The sequence below is a fragment of the Myotis myotis genome, unplaced genomic scaffold (genome assembly GCF_014108235.1).
Source record: "Myotis myotis isolate mMyoMyo1 unplaced genomic scaffold, mMyoMyo1.p scaffold_m19_p_20, whole genome shotgun sequence".
Classification (NCBI taxonomy): domain Eukaryota; kingdom Metazoa; phylum Chordata; class Mammalia; order Chiroptera; family Vespertilionidae; genus Myotis; species Myotis myotis.
The window spans coordinates 508,960-533,331 of record NW_023416325.1 but is presented as its reverse complement, the minus strand read 5'-3'; the positions used below and the strand labels follow the sequence as shown (position 1 = coordinate 533,331).

The following is a 24,372-nucleotide window of genomic DNA, read 5'->3' as shown; positions in this document are numbered from 1 at the left end:
ATGAGCGCATGAGCAGAGGCCATCAAGGCCCTGGTCAAGCCCAAGGAGGTCAGGCCCAAGATCCCAAAGGGCGGCAGCCGTGAGCTCAGTGGACTTGCCTACATGGCTCACGCCAAGCTTGGGAAACGTGCTGGTGCCTGCATCGCCAAGGGTCTCAGGCTCTGCAGGCCAAAGCCAAGGCCGAAACCAAGTCCCAGGCTGCGGATGTGGCTGCAGCACAGGCTCAGGCTCAAGCTCAGGCTCAGCTGTGACGACAGACGGACTGATGTGATCCCTGGGCTCCTGTCTGCATGGAGCTGGTGTCCTCCTGTGCTATGTGTACAAATAAACCTGAGGCAGGATCTGCCTAAATAAATAAACAATAAAAATAAAATAAATGAGGTGATACTATTATTGTTTTTATTTGACACACAGGACACCAGACCCCACCTCCCAGGCTCCAACTCCTTTTGGTCTCCATGGAGACCGGTGGGAGGCTCCCGGGCCTTCAGCAAGGGCGACGGGGCTGCTTTCCCCAGTGGGTCTGAGCTCGGGGGGTCCCCTGGCTGACTCCTTGTGTAGTCTTGGGCATGTTGGCTTTCTCTGGGCCTCAGTTTCCTCCATTTGTTGAATGAGAGTCTGAACTCCATATTCCCAATTTTGGGGATCCCAACGCTGAAAGAGGCAGATCCTGGGGGGGGGGCGGGGGGCTTGGAAGGGAGACGCATGGCCGATGAGGGCAATGTCTGCGCAAAGATGTGGCGGCCGAGAGAGGGCTGCTGTGTGACTGATCCTGCTCCATCTGCGGGGGTCCCTGAGATGCGCCAATATGGGATCAAGATGCCGCCGATTACGCAGTCGCTCCTCGGAGGTGGCCCCGACCAGGTGTCCCCCAAAAGCAGCCTGGGGCCGGCGACCAAACCCAGCCACTGACGCGAGAAGGGGGAGGAGTCCAGGGAGAGGACGTGGTCTCAGGAACAAAGAGGAGGGCTGTCCCGAAGGCGCCGCGACGCGGGCGATCCCGCGCCTCTTACCCCGGCGCTGGGCGCCCTCCTGGACTTTGGCGCAAACTGCGTCCTCCGGCCGATGCCCACGCGACCAGCCGGGCCCCGGCGGCCGAGGTCCCACGACTACAACCCCCTACGCTACTGGCCCGCGAGGGGCGTGGCCGGCAAATTGAATTTCCCCAATGGGGCACGAGGGTGGGCGGGACCCTCCCCAGGGTTGGCTGGCGCGGCGGGGCGGGGCGGGGCTGGCCGGGCTGCTGGCGCGGCTGGACAGACAGCCCAGCCAGAGCCGGGAGGACGGTTGCGGCGCGGGCCTGGGATCCCAGGCGTCACGCCTTCTGCCTGACACATTCCTAGTCCGTCTGTCGGATCCCGAGCCACCTACCCTGACCTGAGCCCGCGCGCGGCTGGCGAGCCGGACCGAGAGGTGGGTGTGCGGACCTCCGGGTCCCGGAGTGGAACCGGGATCTCTGGGCGTGGGTTCTGGGACTCTCAGACCTGGGAGCCCCCGCCCGTCCGCGGGGCTTCTAAACCCTGGGATAAGGTTCGGAGGCCAGGAGGCTCCACCACCTCCACTGGGCGGGTGCGGGGGGGGGGGGGGTTGCAGACACTCCGGGGAAGTCCCCCACAATCGCCAGGAACCCAAAAGTGTGCGACAGAGAGTGTGGGCCAGCAGCGGGAACACCTGAAGAAAAGGACTTCCTACAATCCCCTGGAAGCCCTAGATTACGGATTAGGGACCCCTGCCCTCAGAAGTCGGGGGGGGGGGGGGCTCAGAGTGTCCACAGAACCTAAACCTGGTGATGGGTGGGTGACACTCTTGGGGGTGCGGGGTTTACCCCAACCTAGGTAGGTAAGAAGCAAGGACTCCAACAGAGGGAGGGTGGGAGGCTGACATCTGTGCGAGCCGACAGGGAAGGGGAAAGCCAGCAACTTGAACTGGCAGGGTCCAGCGAAACCAACAGTGTTGATTGGGACCCTGCCCACCACCCCCAGACCCATTCACCGGATTGGGTGACTCAACAAGTGACTGTTCTGGGGACCGGGAAGGGTTGAGTGAGGGATGAATCAACAAAATGGGGGAATCCTGGGGCCATTTCGGTCCCCATACATTAACTAAGCACCAGGCTGTGGACCCTCCGATGCAAGAAAAACATTGGGGCTGCAGGAGGGAGGAACGAGCTGCACTGGGGGGCTGGGCCAGGATGTAGGGGGCCCCTTTGATGGGTAATGATGGGGCAGAAGGGGGCTGTCCTGAGTCCCCAGGGGCACTTTGGAAGGCGTCTTCAGAAGCCAGAGGCGGCTCAGATTTTTCCCCTACCCTCTGGGTCTTTGGGATCCTCCTCCCCTCCCCCCTGGGGCAAATCCCGGGTCCCCTCTAATCCTCAGTTTGTCTAAGTCCAGAGGTTGGCTGGGTCAGTTTCTGAAGACCCTTCCGGCCGGGGAATTGGATTATAAGTGTGTGAATTTAGCAAAAGGAGCTGGGTGCCTGGACCCCTTGCTTCAGGGCAATTGGCATCAGGGGGACGGCAAAAAGGGGAGGCATGGAGAGGGGTGTTTACAGAGGGTTGTCCTCGGGAATTGAAAGACAGGGTGTTACCTTCAAGGCCTAAGTCACCGAAGGGAATGAGAGTGGCAGTAACAGCGAGGACTTGGATATGGGCTCAGCCCACAGCCAGAGGCTGAGCTTTTGGGGGGTAGTGGAGCTGGACAGACCCTGGGGATGGGTGGGTGGGGCAGGAAACTGTGGAGTCTGGTGAGCACCCCCTGGTGGTGATCACAGCTTGGGTGGGCCTTGCTGGGGCCCAGCTTCTCAATCCAGTACACTACTCTAGCAGAGAGGGCAACTCCAACCAGAAGCCACATCACAGGTAGCAAGGATAGGACAACAATGAATGATCATGGGTAAGAGGAGAAACTTTACCTATAAAATGGGAGGGGGGATGTGTGTGAGGCACTGGAAGAGACCCCCACAGGCCTGACTTATGTCTGTCCCCTGCAGAATTCCCTGAGCTGGTGTTAGGTGCCACAGGCACTGAGGATCTCACCAGGAGGGGACGCACGGAGCTAGGGACCAGCAAGATGGCGGACGAGGCCTTAGCTGGGCTGGATGAGGGCGCCTTGCGGAAGCTGGTAAGTGACCCCATCGTCCCCCATGTGAGGCCAGAGAGGCAGGGCCTACTAGGCTACCTCTCAGTGGACAAGAGGAGGTGATGGGGAGCGGGGAGCAGGAGGAGGGCTCACGGGAACAGGGCTAGGCCTGTTCCACATGGTTGATGCAGAGGCCCCTGTGGCATATGCCTGTCCGTGCCAGGTGCTGAGGCCTGATCCCGCCCAGCCCCCAACGGCTACCACCTGTTTAAACAGTAACTTGCTCAGGACTCACCCATATGCAGCCACAAGTGTGGGGAGGCTAGATGGGGCTCTTCCTGGCAACAGCCTGGGCAGTGCCCACCCCTGGACGCTGGCCCCATGATAAAGCAGCAGACGTGATTAATAATGCCAGGGCACAGCAGGGGGGGCGGGGGGGCAGGCTGGGTGCTGGGCACACCATCTCCCAGGATGGACACAGCAACTCTGAGAGCAAAGAGGACTCTGCCTCAGAGAAGTGAAATCACCCGCCCAAAGGCACCCAGCTGGGAAGAAGGTGTGCCAGGATCCAAACAAACCTCCAAGGGGACCCTGGAGAACCCGGAGTCCTGAGCAAGTCAACGCCGGAAGACCCTTATGAGCTGTGACTTCTAGTCTGTCATTTCTCCACTCTGAGCCTCCGTTTCTTTACCTATAAAATGGGAGGGGGATGTGTGTGAACCCAATATCTAAGTCTGAGAGTTGGCACGGGGATGGAGTGAGGCATGGGTTCAGATCTTGAGGCGGAAGGGTGGGTCCAATCTATCCCCTTTCCCCAGCTTCTTCCCGAGTACCCTAACCCCTGTCCCACACCCCACCACACACAAAGAGGCCGAGGGGCATTACAACAGGCCAGGCATGTGCCCACCAGCAAGGGCAGAGAGCAGCTGAACTGGATGAAGGACCAGAGCCCCATCCCTCCAGCCCCTGACCCTTGTCCGGGGAAGAAATTAAAGATTTACCTTCCCTGGGAGAAGGCAGGTGACCCACCCCACTCCTTCACCATCATTCCTCTGGAAGCAGGGGATGGAGCCGGCCAGCCCAACCCAGCCACTGGGCAGTGCCCAGCCGTTGCCAGGATCTACCAAGGCCTGTGTGCCCTCAGACCAGCAAACACCTTAGACTCGCCAGGTGTTTGCCAGCGCCGCTGCCCGCCGCGCGCATCCTGGAGGGGATGGGCTGGGTTTCCAAAGGTCAGTTCGACCTCCATTCAGGAAGTCGCAATGCTAATGGAGGTCGGCAAGGCCGAGCCTCCCAGAGAGAAATCCAGGTCCCCGCGCAGCTCCACCTCTAGTTCCCTCCGGGGCTTGGGCTTCTCCAGCCGCCACCCCCTCCACCCGCGTGGGATTTGGGCGCCGGAAGAGTTTCAGGGAAGCCGCCGCGTGGCTGTAGCCGGCCTACCCCCGACCCCCCTCCCCGGGAAGGGACTCCTAGGACCCCGCCCCTCATCCCTGGACCCTGAAGCCGCCCGAGGTCTCTGCCACCCGGGCCGGTGCCGCCACCGCGGGGCGCGCGCATAGCTTCTCCGCGAGGGTCCCGCCCCGCGCGCCGCCCGGCCTCGGCGGCCTCGTGGCAGGAACGGGGGCGTCCCGAGCCGGACTCCTCCCCGCCGGCCCGGGCCTTATAAGGAAAAGCTGGCCCCCGCCCCGGCGTCGGGCCGATTCGGGGACCCGGGAGCCGCTTCCGGCCTGGGCTCCCGCACATTCCTGCGGCCGGGCGGGGACGGGAGCTGGATGGGGGCACCTAAGGACGCCGTGGTCTCGGGTTCGAGCTCGGACTCCTTCACTCACTCACTAGGCCTGGGGGAGCTGCTTGCAATCTGTGAACCTCGGTTTCTTCCCGGTGGTGGAGGCTATGAGAGCAGCCGTGCCCTGCTGGTGTGGTTCATTGGGTAGAGCGTCAGCCTGCAGACTGAAGGGTCCCGGGTTCGATTCTGGTCTAGGGCATGAATCCCCAGCCCCAGTTGGGAAGCGTGGGGGAGGCAGCCAATCCATGTGTCTCTCTCTTCCTCCCCGCCTTTCCACTCTCTCTAAAAGAAAAAAATCAATGGAAAAATGCCCCCGGGTGAGGGTTAACCAAAAAATAGCCGGTATCGCGGTATTTCCCGTCTGCCTCCCCCTGGGCGCCTAGTGCGGGGCTGGGGGCGGGGCGTGAGGCTGGATGGGGGCGTGGCCTTGGGAGGATCGGCGGCTCGGGAGTCTGCGGGCCTCCAGCGCCCCCTGGCGAGGCCCCGCTCCACGCCAGCGGGTCCCCCAGATGGGAATGAAGGAAGGCCCAGTGGGTCTTCCCCCTTGTGCTAGTGGGGAGACGCCAGGGCCTGTGGGGTGCCCCCAGCAGCGAGGGCAGAAAGTACTCAGAGGCCCGCCCCCTCCCCAGGAGGAAGCGCCCTCCTTCCTCCCCGGAGAATTTCACAGGGCAGGTTCGGAAACGCCCCATCCCTTTCCCCTTCCCCCTGGTGGACAATGGCGCTTTGTACTTCCTTCCCTCCCTCCCACGCCCCCTCCACACGCAGCAGTGGGGCCAGCGGGGCCCCCAGTGCAGGACACAGCAGGGACACTGTGGGCGGATCTTGGCCTCCAGGCCCAAAGGAAGGGTCATGTTGGAGGGTGGCCAGTGGAATGAAGTTGTTCATCCCCCAGCCCTGCCCTACCCACTTGTGGGGGTGAGGGGGCTCAAACGGAGGCCCCCGTTTTCCAGATGAGGACACTGAAGTTCCCAGGTGTTGCAGAGGTGGCCAAGTTTGGGCTTTTTTTCAGAGACAAGGACCCCACCTCCGGAGGTCAGGGCTTTGCGAAGGGTGACCCAGAAGACAAAGGGCTAGTCATTGCATCTAAGCTTACTTATCTCCGCATTGGGGGGGGGCTGGATCCGCTCTTTTCTGGCCCCCACCTCCAAGTGTACCCCAGAGGGCTCTGTGCCTGAGGCAAGGCCAGGACTGGGAGGTGGGAAGGTGAGCTTCATTCTCCCTCCCTCTGCTATAACAGCCCCTCCCCCTTAGACCTGTTACAGGTATCTCTAGTACAGGCTAGAAGGGGACCCCAACACAGTGTCAAGGCCCTCAAGGTACCCCCCGTGGCAGACAGACCCCAGCAACAGACCTATCCTCAGCCCAGGGCAGACCCTGGAGTCAGAGAGACCTGGATTCAAATCCTGGCTCAGATCATTTGACCATAAGCAAATCGCTTCTCTTCCCGGAGCCTCAGTTTTCCCATCTGTCAAAGGGGAGTAATAAAGTGCCAGGGTTTCTGTGAGTTTAGGACAAGTGAGGGGCTCAGCACAGAATCCGGCATACAGATTCTTCATAAATATTCCCGATACCTGGGTGTCTTGTACTCATTTGCCCTCAGTTCTCCCTCCTCCTGAGTGTCTGGGGGGTAATACTCACTGCAGCCGAAGCTGTGGCAGGTGCGGGGGTGGGGAGACTCGCTGTCCCCATCCCCACTCACCGCCCTGAGTGAGAGGCATTGTTCCATCCGGCCCATGAGAAAACCAAGACACAGAGGTTAAGGACATGCCCCTGACCACCACGCCAGGACCAGACTGCTAGAGTCCGCTGGGAATTCCGGCCTGACCCTGACCCCCCACAGATTCCCAGGAATGTGGAGCCTGAAGGAACCCAAAGTGACTCTGTCCCAGGGTTTCACCTGCTCTGTTCAGATTGGGACAAGTGAGCTCATGGCTCAGTTGGGCCAGCCCACACTCCCTGCTGAAACCTACCCCCCACACCCCATCTGGCTCCACCATGGAGAAGGAAGGCATGATCAGGGAGGAGGCTAGAAAGGAAGGTGGGTAGAGGGCCCTACTCCTAAGGCAGTGATGGCGAACCTTTTGAGCTCGGCGTGTCAGCATTTTGAAAAACCCTAACGTAACTCTGGTGCCGTGTCATATATAGAAATTTTTTGATATTTGCAACCATAGTAAAACAAAGACTTATATTTTTGATATTTATTTTATATATTTAAATGCCATTTAACAAAGAAAAATCAACCAAAAAAATGAGTTCGCGTGTCACCTCTGACACGCGTGTCATAGGTTCGCCGTCACTGTCCTAAGTGATTTGGGGGTGGGGGCAGAGGGAATCACCCGGACTGTACTTGTTCCCATTTGGCTCAGACCCACACTGGAGGCTTGTCTCTGCCATTATCTTCCTGGGGGCCCTGGGGCAAGCACCGTGGGGGGCGGGGGGAGGCCACAGGATTGGCTGGCTCTCCCCAGAGAAGGGAAGGTGCCCTTTCCTAGACCTGGTTAGACCAGCCACCCCAACTTCCCAGGGACTGAGGGGGTCAGGAGCCTGTGGGAGCACCTGTCGTCCCTGGACACCCGGGGTGAACTCTAGTGCATGCACTGGAGGGCCCTTTCACCCCTTCAATGGTGGCGAGGCCTGGCCAGTGCAGGGAAAACAATAGCCCCTGCCTCAGTTTCCCCATCTGTCCAATGTGGGTGAGGCTGCCACCCCCAGCAGGACTGTGGTACTTTGGGGCTAGACAATGGGAGTCTCTCTTGCTCAGCTGCCTGAATCAACCTTTCTTCCCCAGGGACACTGTTAGGGGCCCAGAGGATGGCCTCCCTCCCCCTCCTCCTCCCATAAGTCCCTGGCTCTCAGGGGTTTGATGAGTGCCTCTGAGAGGCAGGAGTCAAAGGAAGGCGTGCCTGGCTTAGCACCTGGCCCAGGTGGCCAATTGCTGGCTGCCCACTCTGTGAATCATGGCGGGCTGTCCAAAAGCCCAGGCTTCGTGAGCTGGGCCTCCCCCAGACCTGCTGGGTGGGTGGGCGAGCGGGCACGTGACAGGCCTGGGGCAGCGGGTGTGGAGACAGATCACTCATTGTGCCACAGGCCGAGCCGTGGGCAGCCGGTGCCCGCCCTCCACCCCTGGCAGCCAAAATGACCTGCCCCTCGCCCCCGCCTGCCCTACAGTTGGAGGTCACCGTGGATCTGGCAGAGCGGCGGCGCATCCGCTCGGCCATCCGGGAGCTGCAGCGGCAGGAGCTAGAGCGAGAGGAGGAGGCCCTGGCATCCAAACGCTTCCGTGTTGAGCGGCAGGACAACAAGGAGAACTGGCTGCAGTGAGTGTGTGTGTGGGGGGGGGGGGGGGGGCGTGGACATGCAGGTGCGGGGAGCATGTGCCAGGGCTCAGCTCAGGTGGTGCAGGCAGGCACATGGGTGTGAACATGGCAGTACAGGCGGAATACACAGGGATGTTTGTGGGCATGGACCACATGCCAGTCATGGTGTCCCGGCCACGCCCATGTGGACAGCATGTCTGAGTGTGTGACATTAGTGCTCACATCCACGGGCATGCATGCACCAGCATGTAGCCAAAGGGTTTTCATAGCTCCATGCCCCTCTGCCAAGGTTCTGGGTACCCTGTCCTGGCCCCTGCCCTCAGCCCACACCCTCCATGACCTGGCCATGGCAGTGGGAGTGACGGGCCTGCTATCCCTGCAGCTCTCAGCAGCGAGAGGCCGAGCAGCGGGCTGCTCTGGCGCAGCTGGCAGGGCGGCTGGAGTCCATGAATGATGTGGAGGAGCTGACCGCGCTGGTGAGGCCCAGGCCAGGGCAGGGGCTGGGGGCAGGGCAGGTGAAGTCCTGGACTCCATGGCCCAATCCCTGTGGCCCGCCTCTCACCCACAGCTGCGAGGGGCCGGCGAGTATGAGGAACGCAAGCTGATCCGGGCTGCCATCCGCCGAGTCCGGGCCCAGGAGATCGAAGGTACGTGCCCGTCCTGCCCCTCTCCGCCCCGTGCCCCTGCTGCCCATAGCACCACCCGGCCACTCACCTGAGAGTTTCCCTCTCTCCCTTAGCGGCCACCTTGGCTGGGAGGTTGTGCGGTGGGCGTTCCAACAGTGGCTCAAGAGAGGACAGCAAGGGGCAGGCCGCACAGAGGCTGGAGCGGTGTGAGGTAAGAGGCGGCCAAGGTGCGAGGAGGGCCCAGGGCCCTGTGCTCGCAGATGCCAACAGCCCAGAGCACCTGCGTCTTTGCTAAACTGGTACTTGACTGAAAAGGGCCCCCAGCAGAGTTTGGGGGACACTAGGAGTCTATCTCAAGGCTCTGCCCACTCTCCCAGGCACCCTCTGGCCATATGTCCCCCCCCCCCCACTTCTCAGTTGTCTATACCCAGGCCTTCTCCCCAAAGCCAGCCTGCCCGCACTGCTCCCAGGTTCCTGTCCGTCTCCCATTACCACCCTCATTGACCTCCCTGCTGGCTTTCCACCCTCACGCCAGCCATTCGGCCTCCACTCAGCACACAGGGGATCCCCCCAAAATGCAATCTGAGCCTGGTACCTCCCCAGCTAAAACCTATCTTGCAGCTGCCCCTCCCCCTCCAGACAGCCCACATCCTTACCTTGGCCTATAGGGCTGGCATCGCGGGCCCGAGCTAACTCCTGGAGCACTGAGTGGACTCTGTTCTCCAGGGCGTGTGGGGGAGAGGTCAGGCCATGAAGGTTCCCTAGGCGGCTAGCAGAGGCAGCTGGGTCCCTGGCAGGACACCCACCCTCCCCGCTGACTAACCAGGTGGAGGCCAGTGTTCAGGGACTCCACTCCAGGGATCGAATGAGTCTGGGAGTCTCCTGTCGGTTCTGGGCCGGCTGTCCCCACCCCCTGGCATTTGGATGTGGGTTCTCTGAACTGCCCGTGACTAGGCAACACCAGGGTGTTGGGAAGGAGGGTCAGGGCTGCCCATAGCGTGTCAGTGCCCACGCTGGTGCCAGTGGGTCTGCAGGAAGCCGTGCCCGGCTCCTCTGCTTTGCATGCCCTGCCCTGAGCACCTGCCAGCCAGGGAGCCTTGGCTGCATCCTGTGGGTCCTCCACAGGCGCCAGAGCCAGAGGAACGGGAGCAGCGGGCAGAGGTCCCAGAGCCACCCCCCGAAGTCACCAGTCGGGATGTGACCACCGTGACGCTCCTGCTGCAGGTGCCCCCTGGGAGCACATCCAGCTCCCCTGCCTCACCTGACAATTCCCCCCCCTCCGCCTCTCCTGAGCCTCCGCCAGAGCCTGCCGAGGCCCAGGGCCCTGCCGCTGAGGCTCTGCGTAGCCCCAAGCCACCCCCCAGCCCACCCAGGGCCGCCAGCCCACCCACGGCCGCCAGCCCTGAGCCCCAGGAGACTGCAGCCCCCCACAGCACTGAGAGACAGGAGGTCAACGAGGTGAGTCTGGATGACGGCGAGGGATGCCAGGCAGGTGGGCTCCTTGGTCTGCGAGTCAGGCCCTCCCCATGCCGTGTCTCCCCTACAGCTCCTGCCTGGCCCCACAGAGCCCCCTGCGGCCCAAGGCCCCATCAAAGGCCCTTCCAGCACAAAGAGAGCAGGTGAGGATCCCAGCAAGGGGAGCCGCAAGCATCTGCCTTCCCTCTCCCTGGCCTCTCTTTCCCTGCCTGTGAAATGGGCTCTTGTGCCTAGACAGCTGCAGCCTCCTCAGGTCCAGGCAGTCCCTGACACTCCTCCCACTGCCCCTGAGGTGTCCCCCCCTCCCACCCATGGCCAGAGGCCTCCCTGCAGCCTTGAAAGGCAACGGGCCTCGGGCACATTCTTTTCCCCAATAAGGGAGTGCGCCCATCTCCCAGCTGCAGCGTGGGCAGTGCTGGCCAGAGGGGGTGTCCTCCATCCCCATCTGCAGGGAGGATCTGGGCACCCTTGCTCCCGCCCAAGCCTGGCCCCAGCCCCCGGGAGTGTCCAAGTCATCCTGGGGTCAGTGCAGGAACGGGGGGGGGGGGGGGGGCGCTGTAAGAGAGAGGCCAGGAGCTGTGGGAGGTGCAGGGAGGGGTTGGGAGGCTGCAGACATGTACAGGAGAGGGCTATGAGAGGTGGACCCCCATCCACTCTCCTTTCTCTTCCCCCATGTGGCTGCTTCTGCCTCCTGATACCGTCAAACCCAGCTGGACCCCACCCTAGCCAACGCTCCGTGCTCAGCCCCCGCCAGCCGGCCCAGAACCGAGGTACTGCCTGTTCCACTACCCCAGGCTCTGGGCAGTCCCTGTGCCACCCAGCCACTGACAGCCCTCCTGCCCCTTCTAGAGCCCACCCCTCTTGCCAGTGGACCTCCCTCATTCCAGCGGGCCGGCTCCGTGCGGGACCGCATGCGCAAGTTCACGTCTGATTCTCCTATGGCTCAGGATGGCCCACCTCGGGCAGCCCTAGGTCCCTCGACCCCCGCAAGGCTCCCGGGCTCCTCCCACGTCAGCACCACCCCTGCCTCCTCCTCCAGCCGCTCCTCCGCACGGAGCTCCAGTGATACCTCCTCCCGGTTCAGCAAAGAGCAGCGAGGAACAGCCCAGCCCCTGGCCCAGCTTCAGAGCTGCCCCCAGGAGGAGGGCCCCAGAGGGCGGGGCTTGGCTGCCAGGCCCCTTGAAAATGGAGCAGGGGGGGCCGGGGCCTGCTCAGAGGAGCCCGGTGCCCTGCTGCCCGTGGCTGTCGGCACTGCCGAGCCAGGGGCCAACATGAAGACGACATTCACCATTGAGATCAAGGATGGCCGTGGCCAGACCCCCACAGGCCGGGTGCTGCTGCCCACAGGCAGCCAGAGGGCAGGTAGGCCTCCCCGCGGCTGGAGACGAGTGCCTGCAGCTGCCCAGCCCTGCACCTCCGACAGGTGCTGCGGCCAGGGCTCAGGGTGTCTCCAGAGGGGGGTTCTGGGAGCGAGGGGGATGTCATCCACCGGGGCTGCCGCTGTCCTCACCGCCCCTGAGATCTACAGTAGCCTCTCTCCCCTTCCAGAACTGACGCTGGGGCTGCGGGCACCCCCCACCCTTCTCAGCACCAGCAGTGGGGGCAAGAGTACCATCACCCACATCAGCGGCCCTGGGACACCGGCCCGGCTGGGCACTGTCACTCACGTCACCAGCTTCAGCCATGCCTCTCCCGGTGGGCAAGGAGGCCGCAGCATTAAGGTGAGCCCTTCCTCACCCCTCCACCATCACCAGCCACCTCACAGAGACTGCTTCCGGGTCCAGGGCTGGAGGGTTCCTCTATCCGCTCCTCTCCCATGGTGCACGTGGGAAACTGAGGCCCAGAGAGAGAAGGCGGCTGCCCACAGGCCACAGCCAATTGGTGGCACAGCTAAGGCCAGACCCTAGCCTCTCACCCACTAGATGTCTCAGAAAAGTACTCTGTTTGCCTTAAGCTTCCCACATGCTGATCTCTGATCCTTCCTGCAAAGTTGGTTGGTTTGTTCCTAATGAACAAACGGGAAAACTGAGGGGCAGGGAGCGTGGCACAGGCGTGCCCCCTCTTCCTGTGACGGCTCCTACCCCACACTGGACCTCAGCTCTGAGGTTCAGAGCTGCTCATCTGCTCATCCAAGATCAGCCTGGCCCTGTAGAAGATTGGAGATTAGCGATTAGCATCTGCGTCAACATTTCAGGGGGAGGGGGTGCTGGGCAGAAGCACTGAGGGGGGACAGATAGGCGGGGGGGGGGAGGGGGGCGCCAGTCAGGTGAGGCAGCAACCTAGCAGGTGCCACGGGAATTGAATCCCTTGCACCCTTCCATTATTCATCCCCGAGCCTGGGATCAGCTGGCTGGGGGCTCCGCTGGGGAAGGAATCCCCAGCAGGCCACTCGGCTGCCCAGGTAATGCCCTCCGTGCTGCACTGCGGACTGAATGGGACTTTGGCGGAGGTGAGGTGGCTAAAGCCAGCTTTGGGCCTTCTCAGGGGTGACCGGGAGAGGATGCGGGGGCGAGAAGGCAGCCTTCCCCCATAGAGCAGGGAGCGAGGGGGGGGGGGATGGCTGAGGCCCTTGGGGTGGGTGGGAAGTGTCACAGTGAGCCCTGGGTCTGATACCACCACCTCGCCTCAGTTTCCCCGTCTAGAACCAAAGGAACGCAGATAACGCGCCTATAGTGTACTTGCTCAGAGTCTGTGGTGGATCCAAGTGCCTATCTCAGGGAGAAGGCACCTGCTACAGCAGGTTGCTCAACATCCTGCCTTTATTTCCCGCATCTGTTCAAGGCTTTCTAAAGCAGCATGGCATGAGGGCAGAGGGGTGCGAGCTCTGGAGTCCAGCAGACTGGATCCTCGCAGCTAATGCACATGGAGGCCCAGGCAGGCCCCTCCCTTGCTCCTGGCCTCAGCTGTCCCACCCGGGGGCCGGGGACCCTGGCCTCGGGCACCCTTCCCAGCCCGTGCGCACTTGCTGGGCTTCGGGTGTGATTTCTGCAGGGCCAGGGCCAGGCCTAGCGTCCAAGTGCCGAGGCGGGCCACCCCTCCCCCAGGCCCCTCCACGGGCAGCTCAGAATAGGTTTCTATTTGGGCTGCAGCCCCAGCTGGCGGGTGCAGGGCTGGGAGGCCAGCAGGGGCGGGGCAGGCCCACTGCCCTTGCCTTCGCCCTAGGACCAGCTGCAAAGACTCTGACATACCAGCCAGAGGCAGCAGTCCCGGCCACTGTCCCCATCGTCACCCCACCATAGAGCCCCCGCCAGCACCATGCCGGGGGTCCCGGGGCCTGCGTCCGAGCTGACCGCAGCCCTGGAGGAACGATTGAGCCGGGCCTTGGAGGAGCTGCGGGCAGTGGCTGAGGCCGGCCGGGTGGCGGTGACCCAGGCAGCCGAGGAAGCCGTCTCGGCCGTGGAGCCCGTGGCCCGGGCCACGGAAGAGCTGCGGGCAGAGACGGCAGCGCTGAGCCGGCGGCTGGATGCACTGGGCAGGCAGGTGGAAGTGCTGAGCCTGCGGCTTGGGGTCCCCCTCGTGCCCGACCTTGAGCCTGAGCTGGAGCCCAGTGAGCTGCTCCTGGCCGCCACGGACCCCGAGGCCCTGTTCCAGGCGGCCGAGGATGCTGGGACCCCGGTGGCCCACCCGCCTGCCTTCAGCACCCGCCGCCGCTCCTCTGCTGGTCCTGCCCACAGCAGCAGCCTCGTAAGTCCCTATGGGCCGGGGGGCGGGGAGGCTCCGAGCCAGGCTCTGCTTCTGCTGAGTGACCTTAGGTGGGCCACCACCATCTCTGAGCCTCAGTTTACCTATCCATACAAGGGGCTGAGGCACGAATGCTCTAAGACGGAGGCGAGAGGGTATTGGGCTCCTGGCCCTGAGGCACTCGTGGTGGCTTCCCCGGCAGCCCCTGGCCAGGGCCCAGCCCCCAGCTTCACCCCCACCTCCTGCCCCAGTCAGGCCGAGCCTCCCTGAAGCAGCTGCCACCTCAGCTCTCCTTACCCTACAGCAGACAGCGAGGCCCTGCCAGGAGGGGAGGGGCCGTGATCTGGGCTGGGGAACTTGTGTGCAAGGGGCTAGGGAGATACCCTGGGTTGAGGCTGGAGGCCCCTCAGAGGGTGGTTCCCAGTGGGTGGCAGAGAGGACTTGGCTCTGGGCAGCCCCAGGCAGACACCTGGTCAGGAGCCTATGGGCCCTGATCCAGCCTCCTCGGTGTGTGTGTGTGTGTGTCGGGGGGGTGTAAGTGCCGGGGGTGGAATGTGCTGCCTGGGCACTGGCCCAGGAGTTCCCAGGCCTTGGAAACTGGCAGGACAGAGCACAGCCTGCCTAGGGCTGGCAATGAACCAGTAGAAAGAACTCAGGTTCAAGCATTAGGCTAGTTTTAGCTCAGGCCCCATTGCTGCGTTGCGCTCATAGACAAGTCATTCATCTGCCTTGAGCCTCAGTTTTCCCTTCTGTTAAATAGGGACAGTAGCCCTCACTGGTTTGGCTCAGTGGATAGAGCTTTGTCGATTTGCAGACTGAAGTTCTGGGTTCGATTCCAGTCAAGGGCACATGCCCAGGTGGCGGGCTCCATCCCCGGTAGTGGGCCCAAATCCTACAACAAGGCTCTCAGTGCCTCTTCCCTGAGCCTGACACCAACATGGCCATCCTCGGGCAGGCAGTCTGGCTGGCTAGTGGCTATTTCCAATGCTGTGCCAGCAGCCCCAGGGCCTGGCGCCATGTCCATGGGGGCCATGTTGGTTTTAGCCAGTCCCCTGCTTAACGTCCATGCCCTCTCCCCCCTCCCCAGATGGAACCAAAGCCAGCAGAGCCCCCCTCTGCTGCAGTGGAAGTGGCCAATGGCACTGAGCAGACGCAGGTGGACAAAACACCAGAGAGGCGGAGCCCACTGAGCACCGAGGAGCTGATGGCCATTGAGGATGAGGACATCCTGGACAAGATGGTACAGCCAGATCCGGTGGGATGGGGGGGGGCAGGGGCAGGGGCCAGCAGGCACCAGGTGGGCAATGACCAGGGCTCTATCTGCAGCTGGATCAGACGACGGACTTCCAGGAGCGGAAGCTCATTCGGGCTGCGCTACGTGAGCTCCGACAAAAGAAGAGAGGTAGATAGATAGCCAGCTGCCCCACCAGACCCAGCTGCTCCCTTCCCCAGCTGCTCCCTCACCCTGGAGTCCATTCGTGGACACACCAGCTCAGTAACCGTCCTACTCAGCTTCTTCTGTAGACCCAGCTGTTCCTTGGCCTCCTTTCCCCAGCTGCTCCCTTCCCTAGCTGCTTGTCCCCACCCCCACCCCATCTCTCCAGTTACTGTCCCCAACCAGTTTCTCTTCTCCTTCCTAGACCACGTTACTCTCTCTCCCAGCTACACCTCCTTAGATCCAATTGCTTCTCTCAGTCCTGTCAACCACTCCTTCCCTGAATCCAGATACTCCTTCTCCCAGCTGCTCCTTTCTCCTTGAGGTCCACTGATGACCACCTTAGTCTCTACTCCCACCCAGCTTCCCCTTCTCTGGGCAAAGCTACTACTTCCTCCATGAACCTAGCTATTGTTTCCCTCGGATTCTAGATCCATGTGCTTCTCCAGACACTCTCAATGACTCCCTCTCTGAGTCTAGCTGCTTCCTCCACGGCCCACTGATGTCCACTCAGCCTCTGTCTCCACCCACCGACTTCTTCTTTGGGCCCAGTTACCCGTACCTTTGCCACCTTCTCTCCCAACCACTGTTACCCTGGATCAAATCGCTTCTCAGGCACCTCCAATTTCTCCCTCCCTGGATCTAAATATTTCTTCCTCTAGCCTTCTCCTCCTGGTTAAGACCCATTTGAAGGCCCACTCAGCTACGGCCCTCACCCAGTTTCTCCTTCCCTGGACTCTGCTCCTCCCTAGATCTAGATACTCCCTCCAGACTCAGCTACTGAGTTCCCTAGGAACTCCCATTTTTGGATCCAAATACTCCTCCTGTGAGCTCAGCTCTTCCATATTCCCTTGTTTCTTCTTGAGCCCATCACCCCCATCCCACACGCCCCCCCACTCCCTGCCAAATTATGGCTGCTCCCTCACCCCTAGCCACTCCTTTACCCCGTGTCTTCAGTATTTCTAACAAGTTGCCCTCCCCCCCCCATTTTATGTGCCCTGTGTGCCCCTGCGTGTGTGCTGTGTGGGTGATGGGTGGCCCTTCCGGGCATGCACGGGGCATCCCCTGCCCAGACCAGAGGGACAAGGAGCGGGAACGGCGGCTGCAGGAGGCGCGGGCCAGGCCAGCGGAGGCCCGGGGCAACGTGGCCACCGAGACCACCACGCGGCACAGCCATCGGGCAGCCGACGGCTCAGCTGTCAGCACTGTCACCAAGACCGAGCGGCTCGTCCACTCCAGTAAGGAGCCAATCGGGGCTCAGGGCGGGGACACGCTTACCTCCCTGGCCCCTGTGCCGCTCACATCCTTCCTCTTGTCCCTGCCCTTCCAGATGATGGCACACGGACAGCCCGCACCACCACGGTGGAGTCGAGTTTCGTGAGGCGCTCGGAGAGTAAGGCCGCCTGGCGACGCCCTGTGCCTACCTGCCCGCCCGCCTCCTCAGGCTCTTCCTCGAACTCTCTCTTCGTATTTCTGTCTGTGTGTTTCTCTGTCCAGTTGTCATTTTCTCTTCTCTGCCTGTGGCTACTGCCATTTCTCCCCAGACCTCCACCCCATCTCTTCACGTCCAACCTGGGCCTCACCCTGCTCTTGTTCCCTTTTCTTGCAGATGGTGGTGGCAGCACCGTGGTACAAACCAAGACCTTTTCCTCCTCATCATCCAAGAAGATGGGCAGGTGAGCACAGGTACCCACGCCCAGACCTCAGAGAAGTCAGCATCACAGGGACCTCACTGCACACCCATTCTACAGAGGGGTAGACTGAGGTGCTGGGAGGTAATAGGCTAGAGTAAGAATCAGACCGCTTCTGCTTGCCTTGTAGTCTCACCTAATCCTCAACTGCATCTCAGGGGAGGCCAGAGACTTGTGCTCCGGGTCACACAGCTCTGAGTGGCACCAATAGCACTGAACTATCTGCCACACTGAGCTGCCCGGTGGCACTGCCACTTCCTGGTGTCTGCCGACCACATCCCATGTCACAGAGCACCCGTGAGGGAGGAGGACACCCCTCTATCTATGTTACAGAGATGTCAGGGCTGATAGAAAGCAGGGACAGGAATCAGGATTCAGGCTGGGAACCAGAGGGGTCCAGGGGCTGAGTCAGAGAGACCTGGGTCCCCCAGTTCCTGCGCTGTCCGTCAGGCCCTCTGACATCTGAGGACTGGGTCTTCCGTTTCCTCACACTAGTATGAATGAGAAGGGTCCCTCTCTTCTCTTGTAAAGATTTAAGTGGCACATTGGAGAGGCTCAATAGACATGTGGTATTATTCTTTTTTAACCCTCATCTGAGGGTATTTTTTCCATTGATTTTTAGAGAGAGTGGAAGGGAGAGAGAGAGAGAGAGAGAGAGAGAGAGAGAGAGAGAGAGAGACCGATGTGAGAGAGACACATTGATTGGTTGCCTCCCGCATGCCCCCAACCAGGGCTGGGAGCCTGCAAGCTAGGTACATGCCCTTGCCAGAATAGAACCCGGGACCCTTCAGTCTGCAGGCCGACATCATGAACTATTGTTATTGTTACCATTACTATGATGCCGATCATCATTAGTTGATAGTGTCCAAAATCTGAACTCACCTGGAACTTAATACAATCAGCCTTCTCAGAGAACTCCCTGGAGGCCAAGTCTATTGTAAAGAACTTGGCTCCCATCTTCTGTTCGTTTGCACCTCAGTGTACTCCTCTGTGAAATGGGTGTGATGAGGAGGCCTCCAGTGTAGGGTGTGGCCTGCAACCTGGCAAGTCGGGTTTGAGGCTTGGGAGCACCCTAATAGTCGCCTCCCCACCCCCCAGTATCTTCGACCGTGAGGACGAGACCAGCCCGCGAACCAGCAGCCTGGCTGCGCTGGAGAAACGCCAGGCCGAGAAGAAGAAAGAGCTGATGAAGGCGCAGAGCCTCCCCAAGACCTCTGCCTCCCAGGCGCGCAAGGCCATGATTGAGAAGCTGGAAAAGGAGGGCGCTGCGGGGTGAGCAGCAGAGGGCGGGGGCTGGGGGTGGGGCCTGGTGACCACAGGGGTGGGGGGTGGGGGGTGGGCAGCGATGGGCGGGCCATAAACGGTGGTGGGCGGGGCCTGGAGGTCAAGAAAGGCAGAGCTGAGGCCCAATGGGTGGGCTGAGGGACGCAGTCCCCCTATAGTCCTGTGATCCTGATCCTATACTACCCTTCCCTCTCCCCCCGACCCCCACCCCCCTGCAGCAGCCCTGGCGGACCCCGTGCAGCGGTACAGCGCTCCACCAGCTTTGGGGTGCCCAACGCCAACAGCATCAAGCAGATGTTGCTGGACTGGTGCCGAGCTAAGACGCGAGGCTATGAGGTGAGCCCCGTGAGGCCAGGCCAGGCGGCGGGCGGCATTCCCAGCCTGCAGCTGGGGACCTGCCTCTTGGCAGAACTTTCTCACCGACCTGTACCCTTCGCAGCCACCGTGCTTGGCAGTGAAGATGGGAAGCCCTCTCTCTAGTCTAATGAGATGTGGCAACAAGCTCAGAGAGGGCACAAAACGCGCCCTAGATTCCAGAATGGGCGATTAAGTGGCAGGGCCAGCCCCTAACCCTTGGAGTCCCCTCCTCCTTGCTCTCTCTGGGGGGCACTGGGCAAATTTCTGTTAAGTAAAGGAAGGAGTGATGGGGACATGGCCTTAGCTGGGTGGTGCTGGGCCGCTTGGTCGCGCTGTTCCTGTAAGTAGCAGCCATGCGAGTTGTTGACAGGCTAATTGGGAGGAGGCTCATGCTCCCACTGCTCACCTGCTGTGCAGCCTTGGACAAGCTGCAGGGCCTCTCTGATCTCTAATGCCAAGATCCTGGGGGTAGAAGGGGCTTGGGGTGGGGGGGTTGACGGCTCCTCCCACCACCCCGTAGCACGTGGACATCCAGAACTTCTCCTCGAGTTGGAGCGACGGCATGGCTTTCTGTGCGCTGGTGCACAACTTCTTCCCCGAGGCCTTTGACTACGGGCAGCTCAGCCCGCAGAACCGGCGCCAGAACTTTGAGGTGGCCTTCTCCTCCGCCGAGTAAGTGTGGGCCTCAGCCCTGCTGGTGTGGCCAGGCGTCCGGGGCTGGGCCTCTGGGCCAGGCCTAGTTGCTCCGAGGCCCCCCCGAAAGCTGGCCGGCTGCACTGTCAGACAGTGGCTGACCCGGTTCCCCAAGAAGCCCCTGTCCTTCTCCACCCCGCCCACCCGATGCCGAGTGTGCCAGGTGCCCGCCGGAACGAAGGAGCCACAGGCCCGCCTACCAGCCCGGCCAAGGCCCACCAGGTGGCCCTGTCCATAGCCCCTCCATCCTGCCTCTGCCCCCTTCTCCCTTTCTCTGTCCTCCTCTCCTTCCCACTATCACCAGAGCTTCCTGCTCCCACGGGATCCCGGCTGGAGATTCCAAAAGGGGGCTCCTGGCCCGGGCACCGTGCCCGCCCAGCCTATATAGGTGTTGCCAGAGGCTTATATAGGAGATCAGCAAGCCCTCCACTTTGGAATCGTTGCCCCGTCTGCTCACCTCACCCTCAGCACCCTCTTCCATCTGTCTTTCTTCTCTGCCTTTCTCTTTCTGGTTTTCCTCTCACGCCTCCCTCACCCCCCCTCCCTGGGGCACAGCCCTCCTCTCCAACCTGGGGCGCCCACGTCATTGCCCCCCACCCCGCGTCCCCGCTTGCCCCAATAGTTCTCTGCACCTGTGACTGGTCTGGCCCCCCACCCCTGTCTGCATCGCACACCATTAGTGACGGGTAGTGAGCGGCACGTCCACGATGGGGTGGGGGCATGCGGGGGGCTGGCAGACTGCGGCACTGAGAATGTAACTGAACTCATGTCTCTGTGTATGTGTGTGTCTCTCTGTTCTACTCCCCTCTCTCTTCTCTGCCTCTCCCCCCTCTTCCCGCCCGGGCCCCGTCTCCCTGCCCCTTCCCGGCCCCCTCCCCTCCCCTCCCCAGGACCCATGCGGACTGCCCGCAGCTCCTGGACACAGAGGACATGGTGCGGCTTCGAGAGCCCGACTGGAAGTGCGTGTACACGTACATCCAGGAGTTCTACCGCTGTCTGGTCCAGAAGGGGCTGGTAAAAACCAAAAAGTCCTAACCCCTGCTCGGGGGCCCCACGGTGAGAAACGCCTCTTCGCCCGTCCGCCTCGCCCGCCGAAATCTGCTCCGTGGGGGCACAGAGAGAGGTCTGGGAGGGGGGTGGTAAAAGCAGAGGGGCCCTGAGAAGCGCCAGAAGGAGCCCTAATTAGGCAGTGGTGACCCAGGTGAGCAGGACTGAGATGGAGGAGGCACAGGAGGGACCCTGGGGAGGCACCTGGCCCAGCCTGCAGGTCCGGGGCAGGAAAAAAGCTCACACAGGGCTGGAATAGGAAGGACAACGTTCAGGCTAAATGAGGGAAAGGGCGCTCCAGACAACGGGGTGAGCCTATGTCCCGGGCTGGGTGCAAGAGATGGAGAGCATGGCACCCCCGGGAAAGAACGGAAGTTTAATCTGGGCATGAGGGGAAGGTGGGGGCCATGGTCGGGAGAGGAACTTCCTCCTAAGGACCAGAGTCATCTAAGTTTTCCAAACAGGAGGGATGTACATGGTCTGGTTGGCATTCTAGAACAATCCTCGAATGGGGGATGGGGAGCAAGGGGGTGGACTAGATAGCTGGAGAAGCTTAATGAGAAGTAGAAGGACAGGCTTCTTGATGGATCCAGTTGAGGAGGCAGAAGTGGGGGGAGGTCAAGGAAGCCTCCCAGCCCTCCAGTTTGGGCACCGGAGACTTGGGGGTGCCATGCTCCATGCTGGGGAGCTCAGGACCTTGGTCCGTTTGACGGGAAGATGTTCCTGGTTGGGGTCCTGGATCCCTCAGCCAGCTGCGGCATTTCCTCTCTGGTCACCTCAGCTCAGGGCCACAGTAGAGAATTCCGATCCTGAGCGGACTGCCCATTCCAGACCAGCTCCAAGGGGGAGAGGGGCGGGCTCAGAGAGTCCCAGGGGGCTTAGGCCAGGGCCAGGCCAGAAACTGGAGCTCCTGACCCCTCCGCCCCCCTCCTTAGTGGCTCTTTACCTTGCCCATCAGGTTTCCTACCCATTTTGTAAAGAAAAGGAAAGACAGAGACCCAGAGGGAGCAGGGGGATTGGCCGAAGTAACGTGAGTCAGGGACAGAGCTAGAGGTGCACTCAGATGCCCCTCGGGGCCTGGAGCCATTGCAGGGGTGGCGGGTGGGGGCAGCCCACACGTGCACACAGACTCAGAGAAGCTGTGCAGGTGAGGAGAGGATGGGCTTGGTGCTGTCCCCAGGTCATATATGGGCTTGGGAGCTGCTGCCCAACAGGCTGGCCTGGAAGGAGAGGGGCCAAACCCGGCCAGGATCCAGCTGGAAAGTGTGACTCAGCTGTGTTGTTGCTCAAATTGCCTGGTGTTTGGCCTGTCACTAGGGCAGCTGGAGCCCTGAGCCGTGAGTCCCAGTGTCAACAATGGCTTTATAAGGTCTCCAGGGAAGACACCAGGGGTGGGAAGGAGTTCCACATGGGGGGGCGGGGGGAGGCTGGGATCCCTGGGGAGATAGCCACAGCTGGGAGAAGAGACAGAAAGAGGCTGCCTCCCATCATAGTACAGCTGAGAAAACAAGCCCACTCTGGGGCAGGGCTGACCCCAGCGGCACACAGCGCATCACCCACAGAGTCAGGAGCTTCTCACTCATCCTCAGTGCTTCCAAGGTTTCAAATGAGGTCGAGAATAACTAGTCCGTTGCTATAAAGATGGGGAAACTGAGTCACAGAACAGGGCAGGGCTTTGTCTAGCATCCACAGCTGGTCAGGAATAGAGCCTGGCCGGAAGCAAAGGTCGCCTTCCTCCCAGGCTGCTTCTCGGAGGGAGTGCAGTGAGCTGGGCGCAGGCCTCAGCCCTGCCATGGTCCCAGGTTTGACCTTGAAGACACAAGAAAGGAGGTGTATGGCACCCCCGGGAAAGGAAGTTTAATCTGGGCATGAGGGGGAGGTGGGGGCCATGGTCGGGAGAGGAACGTCTTCCTCCTAAGGACCAGAGTCATCAAAATTTTCCAAACAGGAGGGATGTACAGGGTCTGGTTGGCATTCTAGAACAATCCTCAAACGGGGGATGGGGAGCAAGGAGGTGGACTAGATAGCTGGAGAAGCTTAATGAGAAGTAGGACAGGCTTCTTGATGGATCCAGTTGGGGAGGCAGAACGGGGGTGGGGGTCAGGGAAGCCGCCCAGGCCTCCAGTTTTAGGCACTGGGGACTTGGGGGTGCCATGCTCCATGCTGGGGAGCTCAGGACCTTGGCCCTGTGGTGTCTTGGGAACAGAGGCACTTCCTGCCCGTATGCCTTCCCGGCCCAGGGAAACTCACTCGAGCCTGGCTGAGTGCTTACTGTATGCCAGGCCATGGAAACTCATTCAAGCCTGGCTGAGTGCTTACTGTATGCCAGGCCATGGAAACTCACGCAACCCTGGCTGAGTGCTTACTGTACGCCAGGCCATGGAAACTCACGCAATCCTGGCTGAGTGCTTACTGTACGCCAGGCCATGGAAACTCACACAACCCTGGCTGAGTGCTTACTGTACGCCAGGCCATGGAAACTCACACAACCCTGGCTGAGTGCTTACTGTACGCCAGTCGTGGCAGGTGGGAGGGAGAAAGGCAGAGGCGGACTTGCTCTGGGAGAGAAGGGAAGGGGGAACCAGGGCGCAAACTACAGCCTTAGAGGTTTGAGGCTGTCGGTTGCTTAGTAGCTGCAGCCAACTCACCCCAGAGTAGGGCGAGGGCTCCTGCTGTAGGGAAGAGGGGGCTCCAGGCAGGTGCCAACACCCTGGGCCCCATCAGGCCTAGCCCTGCACTCAATGGGGCTTAAAACAAAGGACTCAGTGATTCGGTCTCCCTGTCAGTAAAGAGCGCCAACACTCTGGAAGATGGACAGGGGGTGGTCCCGCCCCCTGAGCGTGATGTAGATGGTCTTGTCTGTATTGATTGGAACCCTCATCTGCCTTCCTGCCCTACCAAAGGGGGTAATAAGGGTTAAAGAACTGCCCCTCCCCCTCCAACCCACATTCCTCCCTGGCCATCTCTCACAGCAGGGTTGTCCCCTGGGGCAAGGACAGGGCTTGGAGGGGTGGTGTGCCTTCAGCCCTGCAGGAGGTACGAGGCCAGAGAACTGGCACTGGGGCAGGCCTGGCTGCAGGGAAAGATTTGCCAGGGGAAGGCCCCCAGGGTGCAATGGCCCTGGCGTGTGCCACCAGGGTGAGCAGAGGGTGGCCCTCCAGAGAGAAGTGGGAGGGGTCTGTGGTCGGGACCTCCCCAGGGATGGGGGTAGAGACCTGTACCCCGCACCTCCCCCTCCACCAGCCTGGCCTCGCTTCGGCAAAAGTGCCTCCAGGCTTGGATGATTGGAGCTTGGGCTCCCTGCCTTCTTGGAAGGCTTCCCCGCCCCCCATCCCCCCACCTTCTCCCTTCAACCCACAACGGAGAGTGGAAGACCAGCAGGCTTTGGCAGTGAGAAGACCTCACAGTAGGGGCTTCACCCCTAGAGCCCCCGCGGGCGCTGACCGCCACCCTGTGCCCCTCCCGCAGGATGCTGGTAGACTGCGTGCCCCTGGTGGAGGTGGAAGACATGATGATCATGGGCAAGAAGCCCGACCCCAAGTGCGTCTTCACCTATGTCCAGTCGCTCTACAACCACCTGCGGCGCCACGAGCTGCGCCTGCGCGGCAAGAATGTCTAGCCTCCCGCCCGCACGGCCTGGGCCCGTCCCGCCCGCGGCCCGGCCAGCCGCCCCCACCGTCCAGGCACCCTCCCTCCCCGCCCCGTGCGCCTGCCGCCTGCCCACCGCTGCCTGGTCTGTCGCCACCCCATCCCCGGCATACACAAGCAGCGTTTTGATAAATTATTGGTTTTCAAGGACCCTGGCTCCGTCTCTGCCTCTTTGCAGGGGGGTGGAGGGGGGGTTGAATGGATGGAGGGCAGGTCGCCAAGGTGCGCCGATTTGCCCCCGCTGGGAGCTAGGC

General features: G+C 61.5%; 1 protein-coding gene across 7 annotated transcripts; it reads left to right on the top strand.

The window, feature by feature from the left end:
* The first annotated feature begins 1,243 nt into the window (after positions 1-1,243).
* Positions 1,244-24,268, top strand: SMTN (smoothelin). Of its 7 annotated transcripts, none has more exons than XM_036353822.1 (22): positions 1,244-1,413; positions 2,827-2,891; positions 2,989-3,119; positions 8,032-8,180; positions 8,563-8,656; positions 8,749-8,827; positions 8,920-9,017; positions 9,932-10,264; positions 10,353-10,425; positions 10,993-11,052; positions 11,132-11,644; positions 11,831-12,003; positions 13,874-13,966; positions 15,051-15,203; positions 15,290-15,365; positions 16,472-16,636; positions 16,729-16,791; positions 17,008-17,074; positions 18,188-18,361; positions 18,592-18,709; positions 19,251-19,402; positions 23,939-24,268. In XM_036353822.1, exons 2-22 carry the CDS (start codon positions 2,882-2,884, stop codon positions 24,087-24,089), a joined length of 2,925 nt encoding a protein of 974 aa, XP_036209715.1. In that variant the 5' UTR covers positions 1,244-1,413; positions 2,827-2,881; the 3' UTR covers positions 24,090-24,268. The 7 variants fall into 7 exon arrangements, with proteins under 7 accessions (XP_036209715.1, XP_036209710.1, XP_036209709.1 ...); XM_036353818.1 differs by lacking the exon at positions 13,874-13,966 and adding an exon at positions 20,314-20,479 and having other exon boundaries at positions 1,246-1,413; positions 23,939-24,077; XM_036353817.1 differs by lacking the exon at positions 13,874-13,966 and having other exon boundaries at positions 1,245-1,413; positions 18,595-18,709.
* Positions 24,269-24,372: the final 104 nt, after the last annotated feature.

What these genes read in the sequence shown, in the direction of transcription:
- SMTN (XM_036353822.1), top strand. An exon ending in AGAGACAGGAGGTCAACGAG is followed by an intron (nt 10,265 to 10,352) that starts GTGAGTCTGGAT and finishes TCTCCCCTACAG; the next exon opens with CTCCTGCCTGGCCCCACAGA. An exon ending in GTGGCCTTCTCCTCCGCCGA is followed by an intron (nt 19,403 to 23,938) that starts GTAAGTGTGGGC and finishes CCCCTCCCGCAG; the next exon opens with GATGCTGGTAGACTGCGTGC.